General features: G+C 35.1%; 4 protein-coding genes across 4 annotated transcripts; all 4 read right to left on the minus strand.

The window, feature by feature from the left end:
• Positions 1-10,416: 10,416 nt before the first annotated feature.
• On the minus strand, positions 10,417-11,145 carry LOC141594989 (GDSL esterase/lipase At5g03980-like). Its single transcript, XM_074414966.1, has one exon. It carries the CDS (start codon positions 11,143-11,145, stop codon positions 10,417-10,419), a length of 729 nt encoding a protein of 242 aa, XP_074271067.1.
• Positions 11,146-13,461: 2,316 nt separating this feature from the next.
• Positions 13,462-16,410, minus strand: LOC141594990 (inactive cytochrome P450 76AD1-like). Its single transcript, XM_074414967.1, has 3 exons — positions 15,544-16,410; positions 14,600-15,046; positions 13,462-13,794 (listed from the first exon to the last, which is right to left on the minus strand). The coding sequence occupies exons 1-3, from the start codon at positions 16,408-16,410 to the stop codon at positions 13,462-13,464; spliced, it is 1,647 nt and encodes a 548-aa protein (XP_074271068.1).
• Positions 16,411-20,615: 4,205 nt separating this feature from the next.
• LOC141594991 (GDSL esterase/lipase At5g03980-like) lies at positions 20,616-21,164 on the minus strand. The gene has a single exon (XM_074414968.1). It carries the CDS (start codon positions 21,162-21,164, stop codon positions 20,616-20,618), a length of 549 nt encoding a protein of 182 aa, XP_074271069.1.
• An 85-nt stretch (positions 21,165-21,249) lies between these two features.
• Positions 21,250-21,618, minus strand: LOC141594992 (acetylajmalan esterase-like). Its single transcript, XM_074414969.1, has one exon. The coding sequence runs from the start codon at positions 21,616-21,618 to the stop codon at positions 21,250-21,252; it is 369 nt and encodes a 122-aa protein (XP_074271070.1).
• Between the last annotated feature and the right edge of the window lie 216 nt (positions 21,619-21,834).

A 21,834-nucleotide genomic window follows, 5' to 3' on the forward strand; every position in this document is an offset into this window, starting at 1 on the left:
ACATAGTCTACTTCTTCATCTGTTGGCAATAATTTACCTCAATAATAATACGTACAAGTAACAATATTTGGGGGTAATACACCTGAAAACAAAAATAAAATATAAACTAATTAAGGCCTTGCACGAAATTACGAAGGAATTCATCTAGTAAATCAAATAGGTCAGTATCACTATTTTCTTATTAACTCGTATTTATATAATTATCATGCACAAACCTAATATTAATTAACTCCATGCTTAATAATTGGTGCCATTATCGAATTATCTAATCTCCCTTGTTTTGTATTTAACAGGTTTTTAAACCTAATTATATACAAAAAGTGAACTATATCTGCAGTAGATTCAAAGAAATTAAAGATGGAGAAGGTTGATGGTTTACCTTCAAGAGAGCGTATAGAAGAATGTTGAGACGGAGTGCGTACAGACATGATAGCTATACAGGCAAGAAATGGAGTTTCACAAAGAGACGAAAATTAGGGTAGATGAAAGAGAGAACTGAAAATAATTCTTATTTTTGTATAGCAATAATATACGTATATATTGTACTCCCTCCTATTCCAGATAACCGTCTCATTGTGAATATGACACAACAATTAAGAAAGTGAGTTTAGACCACACAAAACGGACAATGAGACAGTTATGTGAATAGACGGAAATGGAATTGAATTTGGACTACACAACACTTACCAAAAATGAACAATGGGACATTATTGTTAATAGACAGAAATGGACAATGGGACGGTTGTCTGGAATAGGAGGGAGTGTCATTTATACTTGCTCTTATCCATGAAACATATATAATTTGATGAGAAATTGAAAAATCCGGCGAGATTTTGACCGGAAAAATAGAAGGGGCTTGATGTCACTCTATGGTAAAGTTAAGGGGCTTGTTTACTCCAAAGCAGAGTTAAGGGGGTTAACCGTTAATCTCACATTATAGCAAACTTAAGGGGGTCATTTACCACTTCCCCGCTTTACAAAGGGTAGATTGGGTTTACCAATCAAGTCAAATTTTGACATTCTAGTTCAACTATTACATTAGTCCATGGGTATATAGATAAGGTTTATTTCACCTCGTCAAATGAAACTAAATTGATCGGAGTAATTTATTATCAAATCATAATAAATCAAGTCTATAAAGTAACTTCTCTTAAATACTTTCAGCAACCTAATCGTATACAATTTAGTTTCATTGTTTTTTTTTTTTTTTGGTTCATAAGAGGGCTAAGCCCGACAACTAAGGAATGAAACGGGGTGTAGTAACACCCAAAAGATCTTTACGAAGAATCGTCCGAAGAGCTTCCGGTGGGGCTTCGAGGTGCTTGATAGTAGTAGATGATTGTACCCCTTTATTAGCTAGCCAATTGCTGGCCTTGTTTGCTTCTCGAAATACGTGACGAATGTGTACTGTCCAACTAGGTTCTCAAATAAGCTCTTTGCATCGGATGACCAAATGCCGAAGACTATTACTAGCCAATTTATCCTCCAAAACCAGGCTAATGCATGGCTCATTAGTCATTATCCATATGGACAAGGAGTTTCTTAATCTGTAGGACCCTTGCTCTTTCAAGACCGGCAACCAAGGCAAGCATCTCCCTTCTCATAGATGTACATATACCACCTGAAAACAAGTAAGCTGAAATAAAATTGTCGGTATCATTCCGAAAAATAACTCCACATCCTGCATGGCCCGGATTCCCCTTTGACGCACCGTCGGCATTGAGAAGACACCAACCATAATGGGGAGGATACCAACGAATAAACACCTCTTTACGAATGGAACCGGGAGAAGGAATGAATAACGAGAATTTATCGAACACTGACTTTGAAGTATTAAATTGTTGATGAAGAAACTCGATGGGATACGTGGGATTTTCATGAGCTCTATCAAACGCGACATTGTTTCTCCACCGCCATATCCACCAACATGTAGTTTCATTGTAAACAGGGTATATTCATCTAAAGATGTAGGCGAGTCAAAGATGTCACCACTTTCATAATAAGACAACCTCCACCATCCACTTGTTGTTTTTCTGTTTTTTTTTTTTTTTCGTATTATGAAAGTGGTGACATATTTATCCCGACCCGACAACCAAATTGACAAATTGGTAAAAAAAAAGTAAAGGTTAGTGGACAAATTGGTGACAAAAGTCTTTTTGGACAAATTGGTAAAAAAATGGAGGATTGGACAAATACACAAAAAAAAGAATTGTAATCCAATTAATTAGCACAAATTATCATTTAAGACGGGTATGTCCTTATTAAGTTTAATACGGGTCAAATAGTCCGAAAAAAACAAAAGCAAAATGCATGAGAAAAACAAAATAAATTTGTCTTATATGCACACGTGAGATATACTTGACTCGTTTTAATCTTAAGACGGATATAGTTGTTCATGGGTTCGGGCCGAGTCGGTTATGGTCGAGTCAATTTCGGACTTGTTGGTTTAGGATCGGGTTATTTCGGTTCAGGTCAGTTTTGGGCCAACTATTATCAAGTTATTCATGGATAATAACCCGTTTGACTCGACTCGGTGTGAAAATGACCCAAATTTTCTTGACACGTAAATGACCCGACCCAAAATGACTCGATCTAAGATCACCCAACCCAAAAAATAAGCCGACAAAATCTAACTTTAATTTCACCAAAAAAAACTTGAAATGGCAATTTTATCTTAATCAATTACCCGAAAATGGGCCGAACAATATATCACACATACCCGAAACCAAAAATGACTCGACCCGAATTAACCCGAAAAAAATGCGAAACCAAACTAACTTGACATGCGACCCGTTTGCCCAGATGTACCGAATAAACCCAACCCGAACTCGACCTGGCATCTGAACTCAAGCCCCGAAACCCGAATTAACCCAACCCACCGCAACCCGATCCGAATATTTATTGTTGCAAACCAGTTGGCCGAGAGGACCTCAACTCGAGATAACCCGACCGATCCGAAACTCGTAAACTCGAAAGTGACTCGATCCGAACCCTTAAAAACGGGTCGAGTATATCTTATTGCATTTTTCTCATGCATTTTGTTTTTGTTTTATTTCGATTATTTGACCTGTATTAAACTTAATACGGATATACCCGCCTTAAACGATCATTTGTGCTAATTATTTTGATAATTATTTCTTTTTTGGTGTATTTGTCCATCCCTCCAATTTTTTTACCAATTTGTCCGAAATAAAACTTTTTTTTTTACCAAATTATCTATTACCTATTACTTTTTTTACCATTTTGTCAATTTGGCCACGACCCAACTCCACTTGGTCCATCTCAAACATTTATATCACTTGATAGCTATTAATAAGTACTTTAATAACAACACACCCGTAACCAAATGTGTTTGGTGTGGTGGTTGCTCACCTCATCCCTTAACCATGAGGTCAGGGGTTCGATCCCTGCCAATGGGAATGAAGCAAGCTCTTTGGCCAGCCGTTTACCTCTTCGTGAGAGCACGCGCGGCGAGGGGATTATACACTGTTGTCGACGGTGGACACTCCGGTTTAGACCAAAAAAAAATAACAACACACCCGTAATGATGTTAGATATTGAGTATGCACGAATAGGAATTGACAATAAAATTGCACCGAATCGACTCTGATTTCCTAATAGAATAATTCGACCCTTATTAGTGCGTGGGTGAAATCGAATTTCCTATTGAGATAAGACGGTGCCCTCTGATTTTTGGCACAAAATCAGAGACGTAATATAGAAAATATTTGTGTAGAATGTTATACGTTCTTTTGATGCAGTTGAAGATTTTTATTTTCTGTAAATTTTTCTTCTCATCCTTTATCTATTTATATCAATACTATATATTAAATCCAGAAACCAACGGACTTCAATGTAATTAAAGAAAGTTATACAAATTAATTATACTATATAGTTTTAAATCACTAGCACCGTGTGATAGACCCGATTAAGGGATCTCAATGCAAATATTATATAGTCTGGGTTAAAATTAAATTATATAGAAGTTTGGTAATTTTCCTAAACATTTATAAGAGACTAAAACATGGTCAATTTCCTAAGATGATCAATTTTCTTAAAATAAAATATTTAATTAAGATGGTCAATTTCAAGGAGCCTAAAAGAAAAAAGATGCTTGGTAATTTTCCTAAATATTTATAGAAGACTAAAAGATGATAATTTTTTTAATAATTAATTAGTATAAATATGCACACTTATGGTATTAATTATTATCATCATAAAATTATGTGTTAAATTTAAAATCTATGCAATTTTATTAAACTTTATAGTTTATTAGATGTATAGAAATATTAATTATTTAACATACAAAAATATAATATAAATAAGTAGGTTATAAATAATCAAGTTAGATTCCATAATATAAGCTGGTTCGTTATTAGAAGGTATGGTTCTTAGGTTGAATTTAATTGGGATTATTGATAGGATGGAGTGATTATTGTAGACCACCAATAGGATGGATTATTGTTATGAAATAATCCTATATAATATTGCATAATTCTTTCGATTTGATTTAATGCATATATGTAATATATTTATATAAATATATAATCCTTTTAAAATTGCATGCCTAAGTAGTAAAAGTAATTTTGTCAGTAAAGAAAAGAATTGCAGTAACATTGGATATAGTTATATGATAGTAATCACTCATTTAAATAGTAAAAGTAACAATATTATCAGCGAGATTAGTGAAAGTGGTAGAAACAACAACGGGAGTAGTGAGATAATCAATATTAATGCGGCAATAGTGGAAGTAACAATAATTACGGCGGGAGTAGTGAAATTATCAATATTAATGCGGCAGTAGTGACAGTAACAATAATTACGTCGGGAGTAGTGAAAGCAACAATGATTATGGGCAAGTAGTGAAATGTTATTACTATTATTTCATTAATAAGAGTAAAATATTAATAGCGGGAGTAGTGAATTTGTCTTAAAATTTATTTCATCGTAATTTTAGGATATGTCATAGAAAAATATATTAATGATAAATTTATGGGTTATGCAACTTTAAGTAATTTTATTTAATGAAAAAAAAATTAATGATAAGTAGAGGTAGCCCGGACGAAGCCGGGCACCAATACTAGTGCTATATATTAATTCCAGAAACCAAGGGACTTCAATGTAATTAAAGAAAGTTATACAAATTAATTATACTATATAGTTTTAAATCACTAGCACCGTGTGATGGACCTGATTAAAGGATCTCAATGCAAATATTATATAGTTTGGGTTAAAATTAAATTAGATAGAAGCTTGGTAATTTTCCTAAACATTTGTAAAAGACTAAAACATGGTCAATTTCCTTAAAATAAAATAATTAATTAAAATGGTCAATTTCCTTAAAATAAAATAATTAATTAAGATGGTCAATTTTAAGGAAACTAAAAGAAAGAAGATGTTTGGTAATTTTCCTAAATATTTATAGAAGACTAGAAGATGGTCAATTTCCTTAAAATAAAATAATTAATTAGTATAAACATGCACGCTTATGGTATTAATTATTATTATCATAAAATTATATATTAAAATTAAAATCTATGCAATTTTATTAAACTTTATAGTTTATTAGATGCATAGAGATGTTAATTATTTAACATACAAAAATATAATATAAGTAGGTTATAAATAATTCAAGTTAGATTCCATAATATATAATATTGTATAATTCTTTCGATTTGATTTAACGCATATATGTAATATATTTATATAAATATATAATCCTCCTAAAACTGCATGTCTAAGTAGTAAAAGTAATTTCGCCAGTAAAGAAAAGAATTGTAGTAATATTGGATATAGTTATATGATAGTAATCATTCATTTGAATAGTAAAAGTAACCATATTATGGAAGATTAGTGAAAGTGATAAAAACAGCGGGAGTAGTGAAATAATCAATATTAATACGACAATAGTGAAAGTACAATAGTTACGGCGGGAGTAGTGAAATTATCAATATTAATGTGGCAGTAGTGACAGTAATAATAATTACGGCGGGAGTAGTGAAAGTAACAATGATTACGGGAAAGTAGTGAAATGTTATTACTATTGTTTCATTAATAAGAGTAAAATATTAATAGCGGGAGTAGTGAATTTGTCTCAAAATTTATTTCATCGTAATTTTAGGGTATGTTATTAAAAAATATATTATTGATAAATTTATGGGTTATACAGCTTTAAGTAATTTTATTTAATTGAAAAAAAATTAATGATAAGTAGAGGTAGCCCGAGCGAAGCCGGGCACCAATACTAGTAGAAAGGATTTGGGAAACAGGGAAACAAAAGGATTTTTATTTTCTATGTATTTCTGAAGGGTTGCAACTCTTCAGAAATTCAGATGCAATTGATTAAAGTACGCGAAATTTAATAAATGGCCCCCGTCATAGTTATTTCAACGAAAACTATTCCGCAATCCCGTAAATAAATATATAAGCGTACACTCGGTACTTAATTACGCCAAATAAACCGGTAATCAATACTATATATTAAATCCAGAAACCAATGAACTTCAATGTAATTAAAGAAAGTTATACAAATTAATTATACTATATAGTTTTAAATCACTAGCACTGTGTGATGGACCCGATTAAGGGATCTCAATGCAAATATTATATAGTTTGGGTTAAAATTAAATTATATAGAAGCTTGATAATTTTCCTAAACATTTGTAAGAGAATAAAACATGGTTAATTTCCTTAAAATAAAATAATTAATTAAGATTGTAAATTTCCTTAAAATAAAATAATTAATTAATTAAGATGGTCAACTTCAAGGAGACTAAAAGAGAGAAGATGTTTGGTAATTTTCCTAAATATTTATAAAAGACTAGAAGATGGTCAATTTCCTTAAAATAAAATAATTAATTAGTATAAACATGCACACCTATGGTATTAATTATTATCATCATAAAATTATATATTAAATTTAAAATATATGCGATTTTATTAAATTTTATAGTTTATTAGATGTATAGATATGTTAATTATTTAACATACAAAAATATAATATAAGTAGGTTATAAATAATTCAAGTTAGAATCCATAATATATTATATTGCATAATTCTTTCGATTTGATTTAATGCATATATGTAATATATTTATATAAATATATAATCCTCTTAAAATTGCATGACTAAGTAGTAAAAGTAATTTCGTCGGTAAAGAAAAGAATTGTAGTAACATTGGATATAGTTATATGATAGTAATAACTCATTTTAATAGTAAAAGTAACAATATTATCAGCGAGATTAGTGAAAGTGGTAGAAACAACAACGGAAGTAGTGAAATAATCAATATTAATGCGGCAATAATGAAAGTAACAATAATTACGGCGGGAGTAGTGAAATTATCAATATTAATGCGGCAGTAGTGACAATAACAATAATTACGGCGAGAATAGTGAAAGTAACAATGATTACGGACAAGTAGTGAAATCTTATTACTTTTGTTTCATTAATAAGAGTAAAATATAAATAGCGGGAGTAGTGAATTTGTCTCAAAATTTATTTTATCGTAATTTTAGGATATATCATAGAAAAATATATTAATGATAAATTTATGGGTTATGCAACTTTAAGTAATTTGATTTAATGAAAAAAAAATTAATGATAAGTAGAGGTAGCCCGGACGAAGCCGGGCACCAATACTAGTTACTCTTAAATCACCAACAAATGATAATCCTACCAAATCCAACCCGGATAATTGCAGCCCCAAACTGACAAGAACCCGAATTGATCCCCAACCCATATATACCCCATCCAATATTTTAACTAATTATAGCAGTTTATTAAAATCAAATGGGGATATATATGGCGCCGGCGGGATATACAACGGTCATCTCCAACCTGGCAACCTTAAGAAAAAACGCGCTTGAAATTCAAATTAGTTTCCAAAATTGTTGTAAATGTCCGTTAATTTCATCAAATAATTTCTACCCATCAATCAATCTTCTTCATATAATTACCACAATTTCATATACTAAGTTCAACTAATTTACAGTACCACTTCCGTCAACTTGAATTCATAAAAAAATTCTTAAAACATGAAGACAACTACTTGTGATCAGCTGCAACAGAAGAGAACCAGTAAAGGAAAGCAGAAGATCCCGATAACCCGTATCGTCGATAAGAATTCACGCCAAGTTACCTTCTCTAAGCGTCGAAATGGGTTATTCGGTAAGTGTTCACAGCTCTGTTCTCAGTTTCCCAACACTCACTTTGCCGCCATTACTTTTTCTGTCGGTGGGAAACCCTTTTCCGTCGGGTACCCTTCTGTTGATACTGTCGTTAATTGTTTCGTCGACGATACTCGAAAAGATGGTAACTTTCAGAAAGTTGTTGGTGATGGTAATAATAATTGGTGGGAAACCCCCATTCATGATATGGAGTTGGAAGATCTGGAGAAATTTAAGGAGGCTCTTGAAGGGCTAAAGACGCAGGTTGCTTCGAGGGCCAATGAAATCAGTCGTTTTAATGAACCTGAAAGCGTTCATATTGGTACCCAAATCTCTAATTGTTGTGAACAATCAACTGAAATCTTCAATCAGGAAATTTTTGATTTCCCACCTAGCCCTAAGTTGTCTGATTACTGTCAAGAAATATCAGAAAGTTCCGATGTTGGGGCGATTGATGCTGATTTTGGCACCCTGTTTGATGTAATTAAGAGTGTTGATTTTGGATGCAACAATGCTATTGCCAGCCCTGTATTCTCTGATAACTGTCCTGAATTATTGGAAAATATCGACTTTGAGGCGGTTGATGCAAGCCACGGTGCCCAACTGTTTGATTTCTTTTCTGAAATTGAAAGTGAAATTGAAAGTATTGATTTTGGATTCAATGCTCAAACTCTTGCCCCTCAATTCTCTCATAATTCTCAACAAAGAAGGCAAAGTTTCGATCTCACTCAAGTACTAAAGAATATTGACGTCGAATGCCAATGATGCAAATTGAAGTTTAATTAGGTAGGTCTTAGTTAGGATTATTATTGATGATTAGGTATGCCCTAATTTAGAATCTGTCAGTTAAGACAGTTGTTATTATTAATGATTCAAGATTTGATTAGATTTGTTCATTTCTGATTGTAGTATAACATTGAACTGAATTTGTTGATGTGTTTGTAAAATTCTTATATGCAATAAAACATGATTTTTTCGATTACTTGATCTTTTAACTTGCCTTTCTGTTTGACTGCCCTTACTATACGCTTTTCTTTAGCTGTGTATGTTGTTGGGTTTGTGCACCTCATGGCTTTCTTTACCATCCAAAAACATCCTCCATAGGAAAAATGGGTATCTTTCACAGAAGACACACCGAAGTTCAATAGCAAACAAACCTGTTCCGATGTATTTGCTAATCAAATGTCTACTGTCTGACATGCATAACATAAGTTTATACCAACATATGCTTTTTTCTGCACATGCAATTCCATAGGAAACTGATAATCTATAAATTATAAATATGATGTCAAGGCGGATTTCAGGACAACACTACTTTCCGATTGATGCTTAGAATCATATTGTTGTTTAGACATAAGACTTGCCTAATATACCGAGGTGTCGATAGGAGCTTTTGAACATTGTTTTTTCGCTAAGCAGAAACTTGAAAAGCTACAAACCATATGATTGATGGTGGATTATACCAAGGCAATTCTCCTTTGACATGCAGATAATGCGCGTGGATTCTTGCTGTCACGCCAAAGGAGAATTGCCCTGGAATTCACTACTTCAGGTCGTTATTACTCGATGTACTCTCATATAAGTAGAGAATTTTTTCAGTTTGGATACTTCCAGGATAACAGATTCCATGATGAGGCAGTGGAAACACATAGCCATCTATTCTTCACCTGTACTTTTAACAGCATTCTGATCAGTCTCATTGAAAAATGGCGTGGATATCAGGCTCCTGTTCAGAATGTCCGGAACAGGCGAACAGCCATGAAGAGGAAGATGAATGCTACTACGTACGTTACCATGTGTGGAAACAAAGAAATAATGCTAGCAAATGTGAAGCGAGTCAAGAATACACAGCCATATGCGTCCTGATCCTGAATATAATTAATAAGCCTACCAACATAACTATCCTGTCAAGCACCAGACGGTCGTCACAGCCCAAAAGGATCATGCTACTCATCACTGGTATTTCAATAAGTTTGCCGAGGATTTGTCTAAGCATAGGAAAACCGTTATTCCCTCTCTACTGAGTAGGAGTACTCAGCTACTTCCTTTATTTATTTTGTTTCCATACATGTATTATTGCAGGCTATTATATAAACATAGGCATACTATGAATGAAACCAAGGTAGCAACTGCGATCCTTGATAAAAAAAAAGTGCAATTTAATTACATAATGCAAGACAAAAGAAATACAATTTAGTTCCAGAACAATCTCAACTAAAGATGATACTATTAGCAAAAAAAATTTAACTATTCCAGCAATCCGTGGAAGGAGTTGCGCAGCAGCCACTGAGCCATATACCGGTAAGCTCGTTGCGTCATATGGATACCATCCCAGCTAACTCGTCGGTGAGGGTCCGAGCAAACATGAGTTCCTTCACTTCCACACATATTTCTCAGATTAAAATTATAGACGTTAACATTAGATCCACAACACGCGGTTTGACGTCTGGCTAAGTCAAAACCAAAGTGACCAGCATTTTCGAGAAGCCAACTCAATGCCGAGTAGTAGTCACCATAAACGATACGCACATCAGGGTGTTGTTCTCGAAGAGCCTTGATAGCATGTTGTAGTTGATCGTTTTGAAACCTGGCAAAGGAGTTCAAGTCTTTGAGGCAGTGCATCCTGTCATATTTAGTAACATCTGCGGTTTGGAAGGTTGCTAAATAAACTGGTAAACAACCAATTGGGAAATTTCCGGGGATAAAAATCCGCTTTGCACCAAGATTGATGAGTTCTGTAGCAGCATCTGTGATGGCGGAGACCACCCTTGGGACCATTGGGTAGACATCAGACATTGGTTTGTTTTGGAGTAAGGCATGGTTGAAGTCATTGCCACCTGTCTCGATTAATATAAGCGAGTTACTGATCCTTTCTCGGCATTCAGGTAGATTCAAGCAGGTATCACGAAGATGGGACCTAAACCAGGCCAGCTGTACAGACAGGGAACTTTTGGTGCCGGGGGATTGAACACCCATGGTTAGAAGGGTTTGTTGGTGTATGGGGGAGTATAAGAAGTAGAGTGGAGATTAGTTGTTTGTTAGTTGATTAGTTGAAGGTTGATTTGTTGGAGTTTAGTTTAAAGGAATTAGTTTGTGTATTGATTTGTTGTGAATTTGTTGGGATACACTTGGTTCACTTGGGTTCATTGAAATGGGAGGGGAGGTCCTCTATTTATAGATCTCCTCATCCTTCTCATACATCCTGAGAACACTCTAGAATAGGACATTCTAGAGTGGGCTAGACACGGAACTCTCTAGAGTTCCCTCTCTAGAGTTCCTTACCACTTATACACATGTCTAGAAGGTTCTAGGTTGTTCTACATAAACCTAGAACATACATGACTCTTCTAGATCCTTCTAAACTCTTCTAGACTCTTCTAGTTGATTCTAGATTATTCTAGCACATTCCGGATAAGTCTAGAACTTTCCGGAAACGTCTAGAATACACTAAAAGTCTCATACTTCAACACTCCTCCTTGAGACTTTTGGTGTAACACTTAGCTTGAACATTCCTCTTCTTTTTCTTTTTTCTTTTGTATCGCCAAACTCGGAGGTTGCTCAATGTACGTCTCCCCCTCGAGCTGGTAGCATGACAAACAACTGAAGCAAATGTATCTTCGTAGTGAATTCCATCTTGTTGGGAATATCCTTTGCCGATCATTCTTGCTTTGTGCTTGTTGATAGAGTCATTAGAATTCAACTTAGTTTTATAAACCCATTTTACACCAATTACCTTTCGATCTCTTGGCTTGTCAACCAACTCCTCTATCATATTTATCTCCTTCTCCATAGGTTCTTGCCACTCCTTCTGTTTGGAAGCCTCATCAAAGTCTCTTGGCTCCTCAGAAGTGAAGTAGCATCTTTTGCACTCTTCTGTATCTTGAATGGAGAGACATTCTACATAAATTTCAGAGAGATTTCTCTTACCTTGTGCTCCTTTAACATTCTCCACATTGTCATTCGGGGATGGAAAATGTGCTTTAGGAGTTGATGGAGGAATAGGAGAATCATTGTTGTTGGTTGTGTCAGCATTACCTTGTGGATGATCAGGGAGTAAGGTCACATTTGTTTCTACCTTCTTTTCCTCCCATGTCACATTTGTTTCTACCTTCTTTTCCTCCCAATGCCTGGCTGCTTCATGGGAAGATGTATCTTCGAAAGAAGATTCTTGAGTCTTGAACTTCTTATCATGGGCGTGTAAAGATTCAATTAGCTCTGTCACGGTGAGCTTCGATAGATCCCTTGATTCTTTAATAATAGTGACAATCATGTCGAATTTTTTTGTCAAAGTTGTGAGAATTTTCTGCACAATCCTCATTTCAGCGACTTCTTCACCGTATATTTTCATTTGGTTAATTGTCTCCATTACTCTCCAAGTGTAGGTTGTTATGTCTTCATTCTCCCCCATTTTCAAATTTTCGAAATGTTTTCTTAAGGCATTAAGACGTAATGCCCTTATCCTTTCATCACCATAGAATTCTTTTTGGAGTAAATCCCATGCTTCTTTTGCGGTAGAAGCCCACATTATTTTTGGAAAAATGATCTCCGAAACGGTATCAAAGATGAAACACAGGGCTTTGGCGTCATTTATTTCATCCTCTTTTATTTTCTTTAAGGTGGCTTCGGTGGTTGGAACACCTTCTTGTTGTTTTTGGGGACCATTTTCCACTATCTCCCATAGTGCATTTGCTCTTAAGAAGAGCTTCATTTTAATGCACCAATGGTCATAATTTTCTCCTCTAAATAAATCTAGAAAATCTAGAGGAGCGGGTAATAGAGTGTTTGATGCGGAAGCCATAGTTTTATTTTGTTGCCCTAAGATCTTTAGAGCTCTTGATACCACTTGTTGGTGTATGGGGGAGTATAAGAAGTAGAGTGGAGATTAGTTGTTTGTTAGTTGATTAGTTGAAGGTTGATTTGTTGGAGTTTAGTTTAAAGGAATTAGTTTGTGTATTGATTTGTTGTGAATTTGTTGGGATACACTTGGTTCACTTGGGTTCATTGAAATGGGAGGGGAGGTCCTCTATTTATAGATCTCCTCATCCTTCTCATACATCCTGAGAACACTCTAGAATAGGACATTCTAGAGTGGCCTAGACACGGAACTCTCTAGAGTTCCCTCTCTAGAGTTCCTTACCACTTATACACATGTCTAGAAGGTTCTAGGTTGTTCTACATAAACCTAGAACATACATGACTCTTCTAGATCCTTCTAAACTCTTCTAGACTCTTCTAGTTGATTCTAGATTATTCTAGCACATTCCGGATAAGTCTAGAACTTTCCGGAAACGTCTAGAATACACTAAAAGTCTCATACTTCAACAGGGTTTGAGCGTCTAAAGCTGTGGACCCTGCGACAGCAAAGTTGGCACCATGGCTAAAATTGCCGCCTCTGGCAAGGTAAGGTGTTAGGAGAGGCATGTTAAAGGAGAGGGCAAAGTCGTCAACCATGAGGAGGCCATCTGAGCAACGGCACATGGGACGCCGAATGGACTCCCCATAAGGGTACACAGGCACAGCGCCCCCACGAATGGGGTTCTCGATCACGAGGTTGCCGGTGTCACTAATGGAATCCCCAAACCGATACATGTACTTAAAAGGTGGATTTTCTTGGGGCCGAGTGAGCTATACGAGGTAGAGAAAGACATAAGAGGAACAGGGAAAGAAACAAGAAACCGGACTTCATCATTGCAAGTTATTATCGAGAAGATTTTCTGATGGGAAGAGATTATGATTAGTAGCAATGGCAAGTTATATTATTGAGAAGATTTTCTGATGGGAAGATTATGAATAATAGCAATGGCTTCAACGTCTATTTATACTGAAGGGGTTTGCATGCTAATTAATTCTATTATGACTCTCGGATTAGGAGTTGAACGTATTACTTAACCTACAAGTACTACTAAATCATAATCCTAGTCGAGATAGGAAGATTGTGAATAATAGCAATGGTTTCAGCGTCTATTTATACAGAAGGGAATTGCATATTAATTTGTGTTAGTTCTAATATGACTTGGAAATTGGAATAAGAGTTGAAATAAGAAAGAGCGTATTACTTAACCAACAAGTACCAAATCTTAATCCGACTTGGGATAGGTTTCTGCCGAAAATTTTAGTGTAAGACTGTCTTAGGGTAAGATTGAGGTCATATTGGTCTGAAACGGACACAAGTGCCTGGCTAACTCCAACCGTGTTTAAGTTTTTTGGTATTACTACGGTTCTACGAACTAATAATTTCACAAGAAGGCAATTAGCCAAGACATCATCAACAAGATGACTGTTACATTAGATGCACCATCCTAGGCTGTCAAATTTATTATGAATACGCATACGCCACATCCGATATGTAATACACACTTATTCAGCGTCTCTATATGGACTCAGCGTCTCTGTACTAATGAAAAGGACTGTTGCAAAATTGCAATATTACTAGAATTTTGAGATATCCGATTCTGCCCGATCCAAACGGTATTAGTTCAAAATCTCTTCCTTTCATATCAACTTCACTTTCTAGAAATCTTTCAGGCGAAAACAACAAAGCATTCGGCCACACATTCGAATCACGGCCAATTGACCATATATTCACCCATATTTGGGCATTCTTAGGCACAATATAGCCACATAGTTCGACATCCTTATCGGCTTTATGAGGTATTAAGAATGGACCTGGTGGGTGTAGCCTCATTGTTTCTTTTACCACTGCTTGAATATATGGTAATTTTGAGATATCCGATTCTTGAATTGGTCCGTTATTTTTGCCGACTACTTGGTCTAGTTCATTTTGAGCTTTCGCCAATTTTCCTGGGTTACGTAATAGTTCAGTCATCGCCCATTCTAATGCATTTGAGGTTGTATCTGTTCCGGCTACGAAGATATCCTGACACACATGACACACCAGAGCACATAAATCACAATTTATAGAGTAAGGCAGTTTTATAATGTGAAACGGGGTCTATTTCCACAAGAAAATTATTTATTTAATTACTAATAAATGAGATGTCGTTTTATATAACGGAACCGTCTCACAGTATAAGATCGTCCCACGCAATAACTACTCTTAGTCAACATATATAGGCATATGAATGACCGAATTTGTCACTTATTCCAGTACTGCCCAAGAACCCGATTAAATATTGGCGGTAACATATAAGCCGACTACTTTAAACGACAACCTAAAATTTAATGGTGTCTGAATAACACAGGTTCTCAATAGACAATATTCGTTTTTGTCATTTCATATTAATCAAAGTTTTTAAACTCAACGAAAATTTTCAAACAAATTGGAAACATAATACTCCCTCCGTCCCGATCAATACTTTACAATTGTTTTATAGGATTATAATTTATAAGGTAAGGAGAGCGGAATGAACTTACCATTAACAAATGTTTGACATCATCAAGGCTCAACTCGTTATCATTGACAGGCTGAAGAAGACTATCTAGCACATCATTTTGTGCACCATCACTCTTATCTTTCACCCTTTGATCAATGATCTTCTCAAATATCCCAAGCATCATTTCGAAATGACCCCTGGTTTTTTTCCTTATCCCTTGTAAATCCAAGTGCCGAAGTACCGGGAAAAAATCCGATACATTTGGCACTGCAATTTCTTCCATTATATGACAAACAAGATCCTTAAACTCCTGTGAATATAAAGAGTCATGGCTAGCCAAATCCATAGAGAATAACGTGTTGGACAACAAATTTAAGGAGGTCGTAAACCCGGCCTTGCCTATATCAACAGGCAACCCTTTTTCACAACACACTCGCCCATGTTCAACCAAATCATTAACCTTTTTTTGCCGTATACCTTGACTGGCATCAAGTCGTTGGTTAGTGAATAATTGGACCATGACGATCTTCCTAAGGTTTCGCCATTTAGGACCCACAGGGAGCCAAACCATGGAAAGTTTATCATGGTTTGTTTCCCTTGAAGCATCCGGAAACATTCTACTAGACAAGGCTAAGTCGTGTTTAAGGAACATTTCTTTGGCTACTTCCGAGGATGATATGACTATGGTAGTCACGGTTCCTAACTTGAGAGACATTATAGGGCCGTACTTATTCACAAGTTTGGCGACGGAGCGATGAGGCTTGTCGCCGAGCATGTGAATATTACCTATTATAGGCCATGGTTTTGGTCCTGGAGGAAGTTTTGTTTTGCCGAGTTTTAATTTGAGTAAGAGAGTAGCTAATAAGATTACAATTAGAGAAAGAGTTATGGTGTAATAATAATCCATTATTAATGTAAGATTATTAGTTCGTCGAAGATCACAATGTTGACCCAATATATATATATAGGTGAATGAAACCACCTATGTTATTACAATTACTTTATTATAAGGATAAAATAAAATAGGGGTAAACTATTGAATAAAATGGAGGGAGTATATAATATTGATGTAACGCGTGGACAGTCTGGCCGGAGAGGATATGTTGCTGATCACGCACGATGATATCTATGCATGCCATTAAAGTTACAATTAGAAAAATACATATTTTAACGTTTCAACCACATGTTAGAACACTCCAAAATTGACTACAATAACATATTATTACATGTACATAGACCAGTAAAAGAGAGAGAGAGACTATTTATGAGTATATTGTAATCAAGCGACAAGTGAACAATAAGTTACATTATAGATACTCGTATTTGACTATTTGTCGATATTAAAATTTACAAGACTTTTGAGAAACACAATTAGTAGACTATACGTCTAGTTGTATAGATTTCGAGCTTTATAATAAAGGATTTGAGCTTATATGTACATTTTACGAACTTTATCGGAAAGAATATGAGCGGCTTTATAAAAATATTAAACTCAAAATACTATAATGAAACTCAAAAATAATACGTATAAGCTCAATTATATTTTAATTTTGACACCTAACAAATTAAAATGTAACTCAAAAACTTTAAAAGCTCCAAAAGATTGCATATAAGCTCAATAGGATTTGTATTGGATGTACCATGCTTATATATATATCTGGATGGATAGTCTTATTTGTGCGACAATTCGATAAACACTCGATGACGATAGGACAATATGTAATATCAAATCAACACTGTTAATTATTGGGATTCGTTTTACCATGTACAATGGGGGAATTGTTTGACGGATTTTAGTTAATTGATTTAGTGAAATTTAATCAATTTAATTAGTTTGTTTAAAAAATGAATTTATTTGTTTTTGATAACTAGCTTTTATGACAAATTGATTTTAAAAAATAAATGAATTCATTTTATTATTTTTAGAATTCATTTTTTTTTATTTAATTTGAAATTAAGTCATTTGTTAACATTTTATTAAAATTAAAAACATGATCTTTTTTTAAGGAAATGATTAATTCATTAATAAATAGTCATCCGACATTTACATGTGACAAATTTGAATGGATACAACTCAACTAGAACCAAATAAAATAAAATCTTGTTCAAAGAAAGATCTGTAAACTTGAATTGCTCCAAAGCACGTTCTCTATCATATCGCTACAAACAGCTTTTCACAAGAGGATCATAGGATCTTGAGCCTTGACGAGAGACAATTTCATCTGACCAAATTGAGTGCAACCAACAAATTGACAACATATGTAATACCATATAACGATTTATTACGAAACTGATCTTCCACATCTTTACCATATGAGGAACGAATAAAGCGCTCTTATCTATATTTCCAATAGAACTAAAACCTAGAAAAAGAAGATCTGGAAAAACTCCGAAAATAGAGACAGACAAACGGATCTCACCAAAAGGGAGACTTTTATTGATTAATTCGTAAAGTTTCATACTAAAAATTGATAAATAAAGCTTTTTGGTGGGCTTACCATCGATCAATAGTCGATGGAAGCCCTAAATTTGATTGATGAAGGCTAGGGTTTTTTTTTAGAGAGAAGAGGGTTTTTTTAGAGAGAGACTTCTTAATATTGTATATGTAACATTACCTTTTAAAATAGTTTCTAAAACGTTATTTTCTTAATTTATTAAGTGTGGTCGATTTGAAAAAATCGACTTTCAAAGTTTTAGATTGTTTTATAAGACGTCCCTGTTCTTTTGGACTTAATTTCAGTTCAGTTCAGTTCAGTTCAGCTCTATTAAGTTCAGTTCAGTTCAGCTCCATTCAGTTCAGTTCAGTTCAGTTCAGTTCAGTTCAGTTCAGATCAACATTAATATTATTATTCTTATTTTATATTCTTATTGTTATCATTATTATATTAATTTATTTACTATTGTTATTATTATATTATAATTTATTTTTAATATTTATTATATTACTATTTATATTTATTATATTTATGTATTATTATATTATTATGATTAATGGCAATATTAGGGTATTAATATTTATTATTATTAATATTATTATTATTATGTTGTTATATTATATTTATTATTTTATTAATATATTCATTTTTATTAATATTATTAATAACATATTTATTATTATTATATTACATCTATTATTATTATTATTTATATTAATTATTATTATTTATAATATTTATATTATACTTATCATATTTGTTTTCTAGTTATTATTATTAATATATTATAATATTATTAATAATATTGTTTATATTAATAATATATTATTATTATATTTATTATTATATTACTATTTTATTTTTTATATTACTTATTAGATTATTATTATATTGATATTGATATTTTATTATTAATAATAATAATGAATAATATGATTATAACATTTATTATTATTATTATTATTATTATCTTTTTATTTTTATTTCAGTTCAGTTCAGTTCAGTTCAGTTCAGCTCTATTAAGTTCAGTTAAGTTCAGTTCAGCTCCATTAAGTTAAGTTAAGTTCAGTTCAGACAATTTCAGTCCAAAAGAACAGGGCCGTAAGATTTAATTTGAACTTTAAAACTCAATTTTTGCAACCGTCTTATATAGGATTTGCGAGCTTGTTTTCTACTCGATTTGGGCTTGGTTTTCGACGTGACTTCGACCCATCTTCTACTCCTCAAAGTCACATGTTCGATCCCCCATACAAGCACCCATTCACCCCCTTTTCGTAGCCAAAACCTGCGTACCAACCAGCCTCCTTCACAACCCGCTGCCCCTGTTTCAACACTGGAATCGAACACCAAAACAGCCCTGTATTTGACTCCAACTCAACCCAATGTCCTCACCAAACCTAGCCAATATCCATAACCTTAACCACACCCATGAATCCATGTCCCAAACCGACCAAAAACCCATACCCGACACCCTGTTTCGCGCGCTGAAAACAGAGCACCAACCCGTACCAAAATTACTTCCAAGCCCGTGTTATCTTGACCCAAGTTGCCATTAACTTATCGTCGTCTTACCTATATAAGCACCAACCCGTACCAAAATATGCATGAAATAGGTGTGGGAAAAAAAGGGAGACTGATGAGAAGATTAGTAGTTCTATCTCACCAGATGTGGAGAAAGAGTAGCTGTTATTGCAGGTAACGAGCGTTGAGGAAGGAGGGTTCAGGTTTTCTGAGTTCTACATCCTCGATTTTCGGACCGGTCAAGTGTCAGATTGCCCTTTTCTTTTATTTGCCAATTATGGCTCTAGGTTCAGTCATCTACATTTTTGGCAGTCCGAAATTGGATATGATCCGATGCAACGTTAAACCACCCGATTCTATAACTAACCACGAAAAGGGCCTCTATCACAAGAAGGGAATGTCTTTTCGAGACTTGAGTGGAAGTGATTGTGAAGGGTGTCCCTTATGTGAGCAAAGATCTCAGCATTATACATTCTGTCGTTGCGTTTGCTGGTAACTTATATCTCTTTCATAGCACTCACTACCACCAAGTCTAAGTCTGCAAAGTTTTTGATCACATCTCTAAGTGGGAGAAATTGCTTCCACCACCTCAGGTACGGTTTTTCGGCCGACCATGAGAATAACCGGATCCTGGTAAGATTCCTTAGCATCAAATCCGTGTTTGCCTACTACCCGTCCGACAAGCGTTGGGAACTTGTTCTTGATTCTTCCCCATATTGGTCACGCCGCATCATCTTTGGCACACGACCACCACTCAACATCCCAGAATCCAGGTTTCAGTTGATAACAGCCGAACATAAGAGGTTGCTATTTATGCTGAAATTGATTTTGCATAGTAACTGAGATGTAAGCCATATATACTGAATCGGGTGGGTTGGCTCGGTTAAGGAAGTGAATTAATCTTTAAGTGATTTCTTATTAAAATCTTTAGGATCAATTGGTCGGATATAATACTTTCGGTATGTATGTGATTTGCAAACTATCATATATACAGAGGTATTCTATGAACGAAACCAAGGTAGCAGCTGCGATTCTTGATAAAAAAAAGAGTGCAATTCAATTATACAATGCAAGATAAAAGAAACCCATAAAGCAAATACAAAAAATATTTTAAAAAATCCGTTACACAGACATTCTCCAAAATCTAAGGAACAAACTATTCCAGCAATCCGTGGAAGGAGTTCCGCAGTAGCCACTGAGCCATATACCGGTAAGCCCGTTGCGTCATATGGATGCCATCCCAACTAACACGTCGGTGAGGGTCCGAGCAAACACGAGTTCCTACACTCCCACACATGTTTCTCAGATTAAAATTATAGACGTTAACATTAGATCCACAACACGCGGTTTGACGTCGGGCTAAGTCAAAACCAAAGTGACCAGCATTCTCGAGAAGCCAACTCAATGCCGAGTAGTAGTCACCATAAACGATACTCACACCGGGGTGTTGTTCTCGAAGAGCCCTGATAGCATGTTGTAGTTGATCGTTTTGGAACCTGGCAAAGGAGTTCAAGTCTTTGAGGCAGTGCATCCTGTCATATTTAGTAACATCTGCGGTTTGGAAGGTGGCTAAATAAACTGGTAAACAACCAATGGGGAAATTTCCGGGGATAAAAATCCGCTTTGCACCGAGATTGATCAGTTCTCTAGCAGCATCTGTGATGGCGGAGACCACCCTTGGGACCATAGGGTAGACATCAGACATTGGTTTGTTTTGGAGTAAGGCATGGTTGAAGTCATTGCCACCGGTCTCGATTAATATAAGCGAGTTACTGATCCTTTCTCGGCATTCAGGCTAAATTCAAGCAGGTATCACGAAGATGGGACCTAAACCAGCCGAGCTGTACAGACAGGGAACTTTTGGTGCCGGGCGATTGAACACCCATGGTTAGAAGGGTTTGAGCGTCTAAAGCTGTGGACCCCGCGACAGCAAAGTTGGCGCCATGGCTAAAATTCCCGCGTCTGGCAAGGTAAGGGGTTAGGAGAGGCATGTTAAAGGAGAGGGCAAAGTCGTCAACCATGAGGAGGCCATCTGAGCAACGGCCTGTAGGACGCCGAATGGACTCCCCGTAAGGGTACCTGGCACAGACTCCCCCACGAATGGGGTTCTCGATCACAAGGTTGCCGGTGTCACTAATGGAATCCCCGAACTGATACATGTACTTAAAAGGCGGATTTTCTTGGGGAGCTGAGTGAGCTATACGAGGTAGAGAAAGACATAAGAGGAACAGGGAAAGAAACAAGAAACCGGACTTCATCATTGCAAGTTAAGATTGAGAAGATTTTCTGATGGGAAGAGATTATGATTAGTAGCAATGGCAAGTTATATTATTGAGAAGATTTTCTGATGGGAAGATTATGGAATAATAGCAATG

This window comes from Silene latifolia, chromosome 8 (genome assembly GCF_048544455.1).
Source record: "Silene latifolia isolate original U9 population chromosome 8, ASM4854445v1, whole genome shotgun sequence".
NCBI lineage: Eukaryota > Viridiplantae > Streptophyta > Magnoliopsida > Caryophyllales > Caryophyllaceae > Silene > Silene latifolia.

Excerpts from the sequence above, each read along its gene's own strand:
- LOC141594990 (XM_074414967.1), bottom strand. The coding sequence starts at position 16,410 with ATGGATTATTATTACACCATAACTCTTTCTCTAATTGTAATCTTATTA. Across the intron at positions 15,047-15,543 it reads ATGTCAAACATTTGTTAATG|GATATCTTCGTAGCCGGAAC; the intron begins GTAAGTTCATTC and ends CATGTGTGTCAG. Across the intron at positions 13,795-14,599 it reads TCGGATATCTCAAAATTCTA|CTCACTCGGCCCCAAGAAAA; the intron begins GTAATATTGCAA and ends TACCTCGTATAG.
- LOC141594991 (XM_074414968.1), bottom strand. The coding sequence starts at position 21,164 with ATGTCTGATGTCTACCCTATGGTCCCAAGGGTGGTCTCCGCCATCACA.
- LOC141594989 (XM_074414966.1), bottom strand. The coding sequence starts at position 11,145 with ATGGGTGTTCAATCCCCCGGCACCAAAAGTTCCCTGTCTGTACAGCTG.
- LOC141594992 (XM_074414969.1), bottom strand. The coding sequence starts at position 21,618 with ATGTATCAGTTCGGGGATTCCATTAGTGACACCGGCAACCTTGTGATC.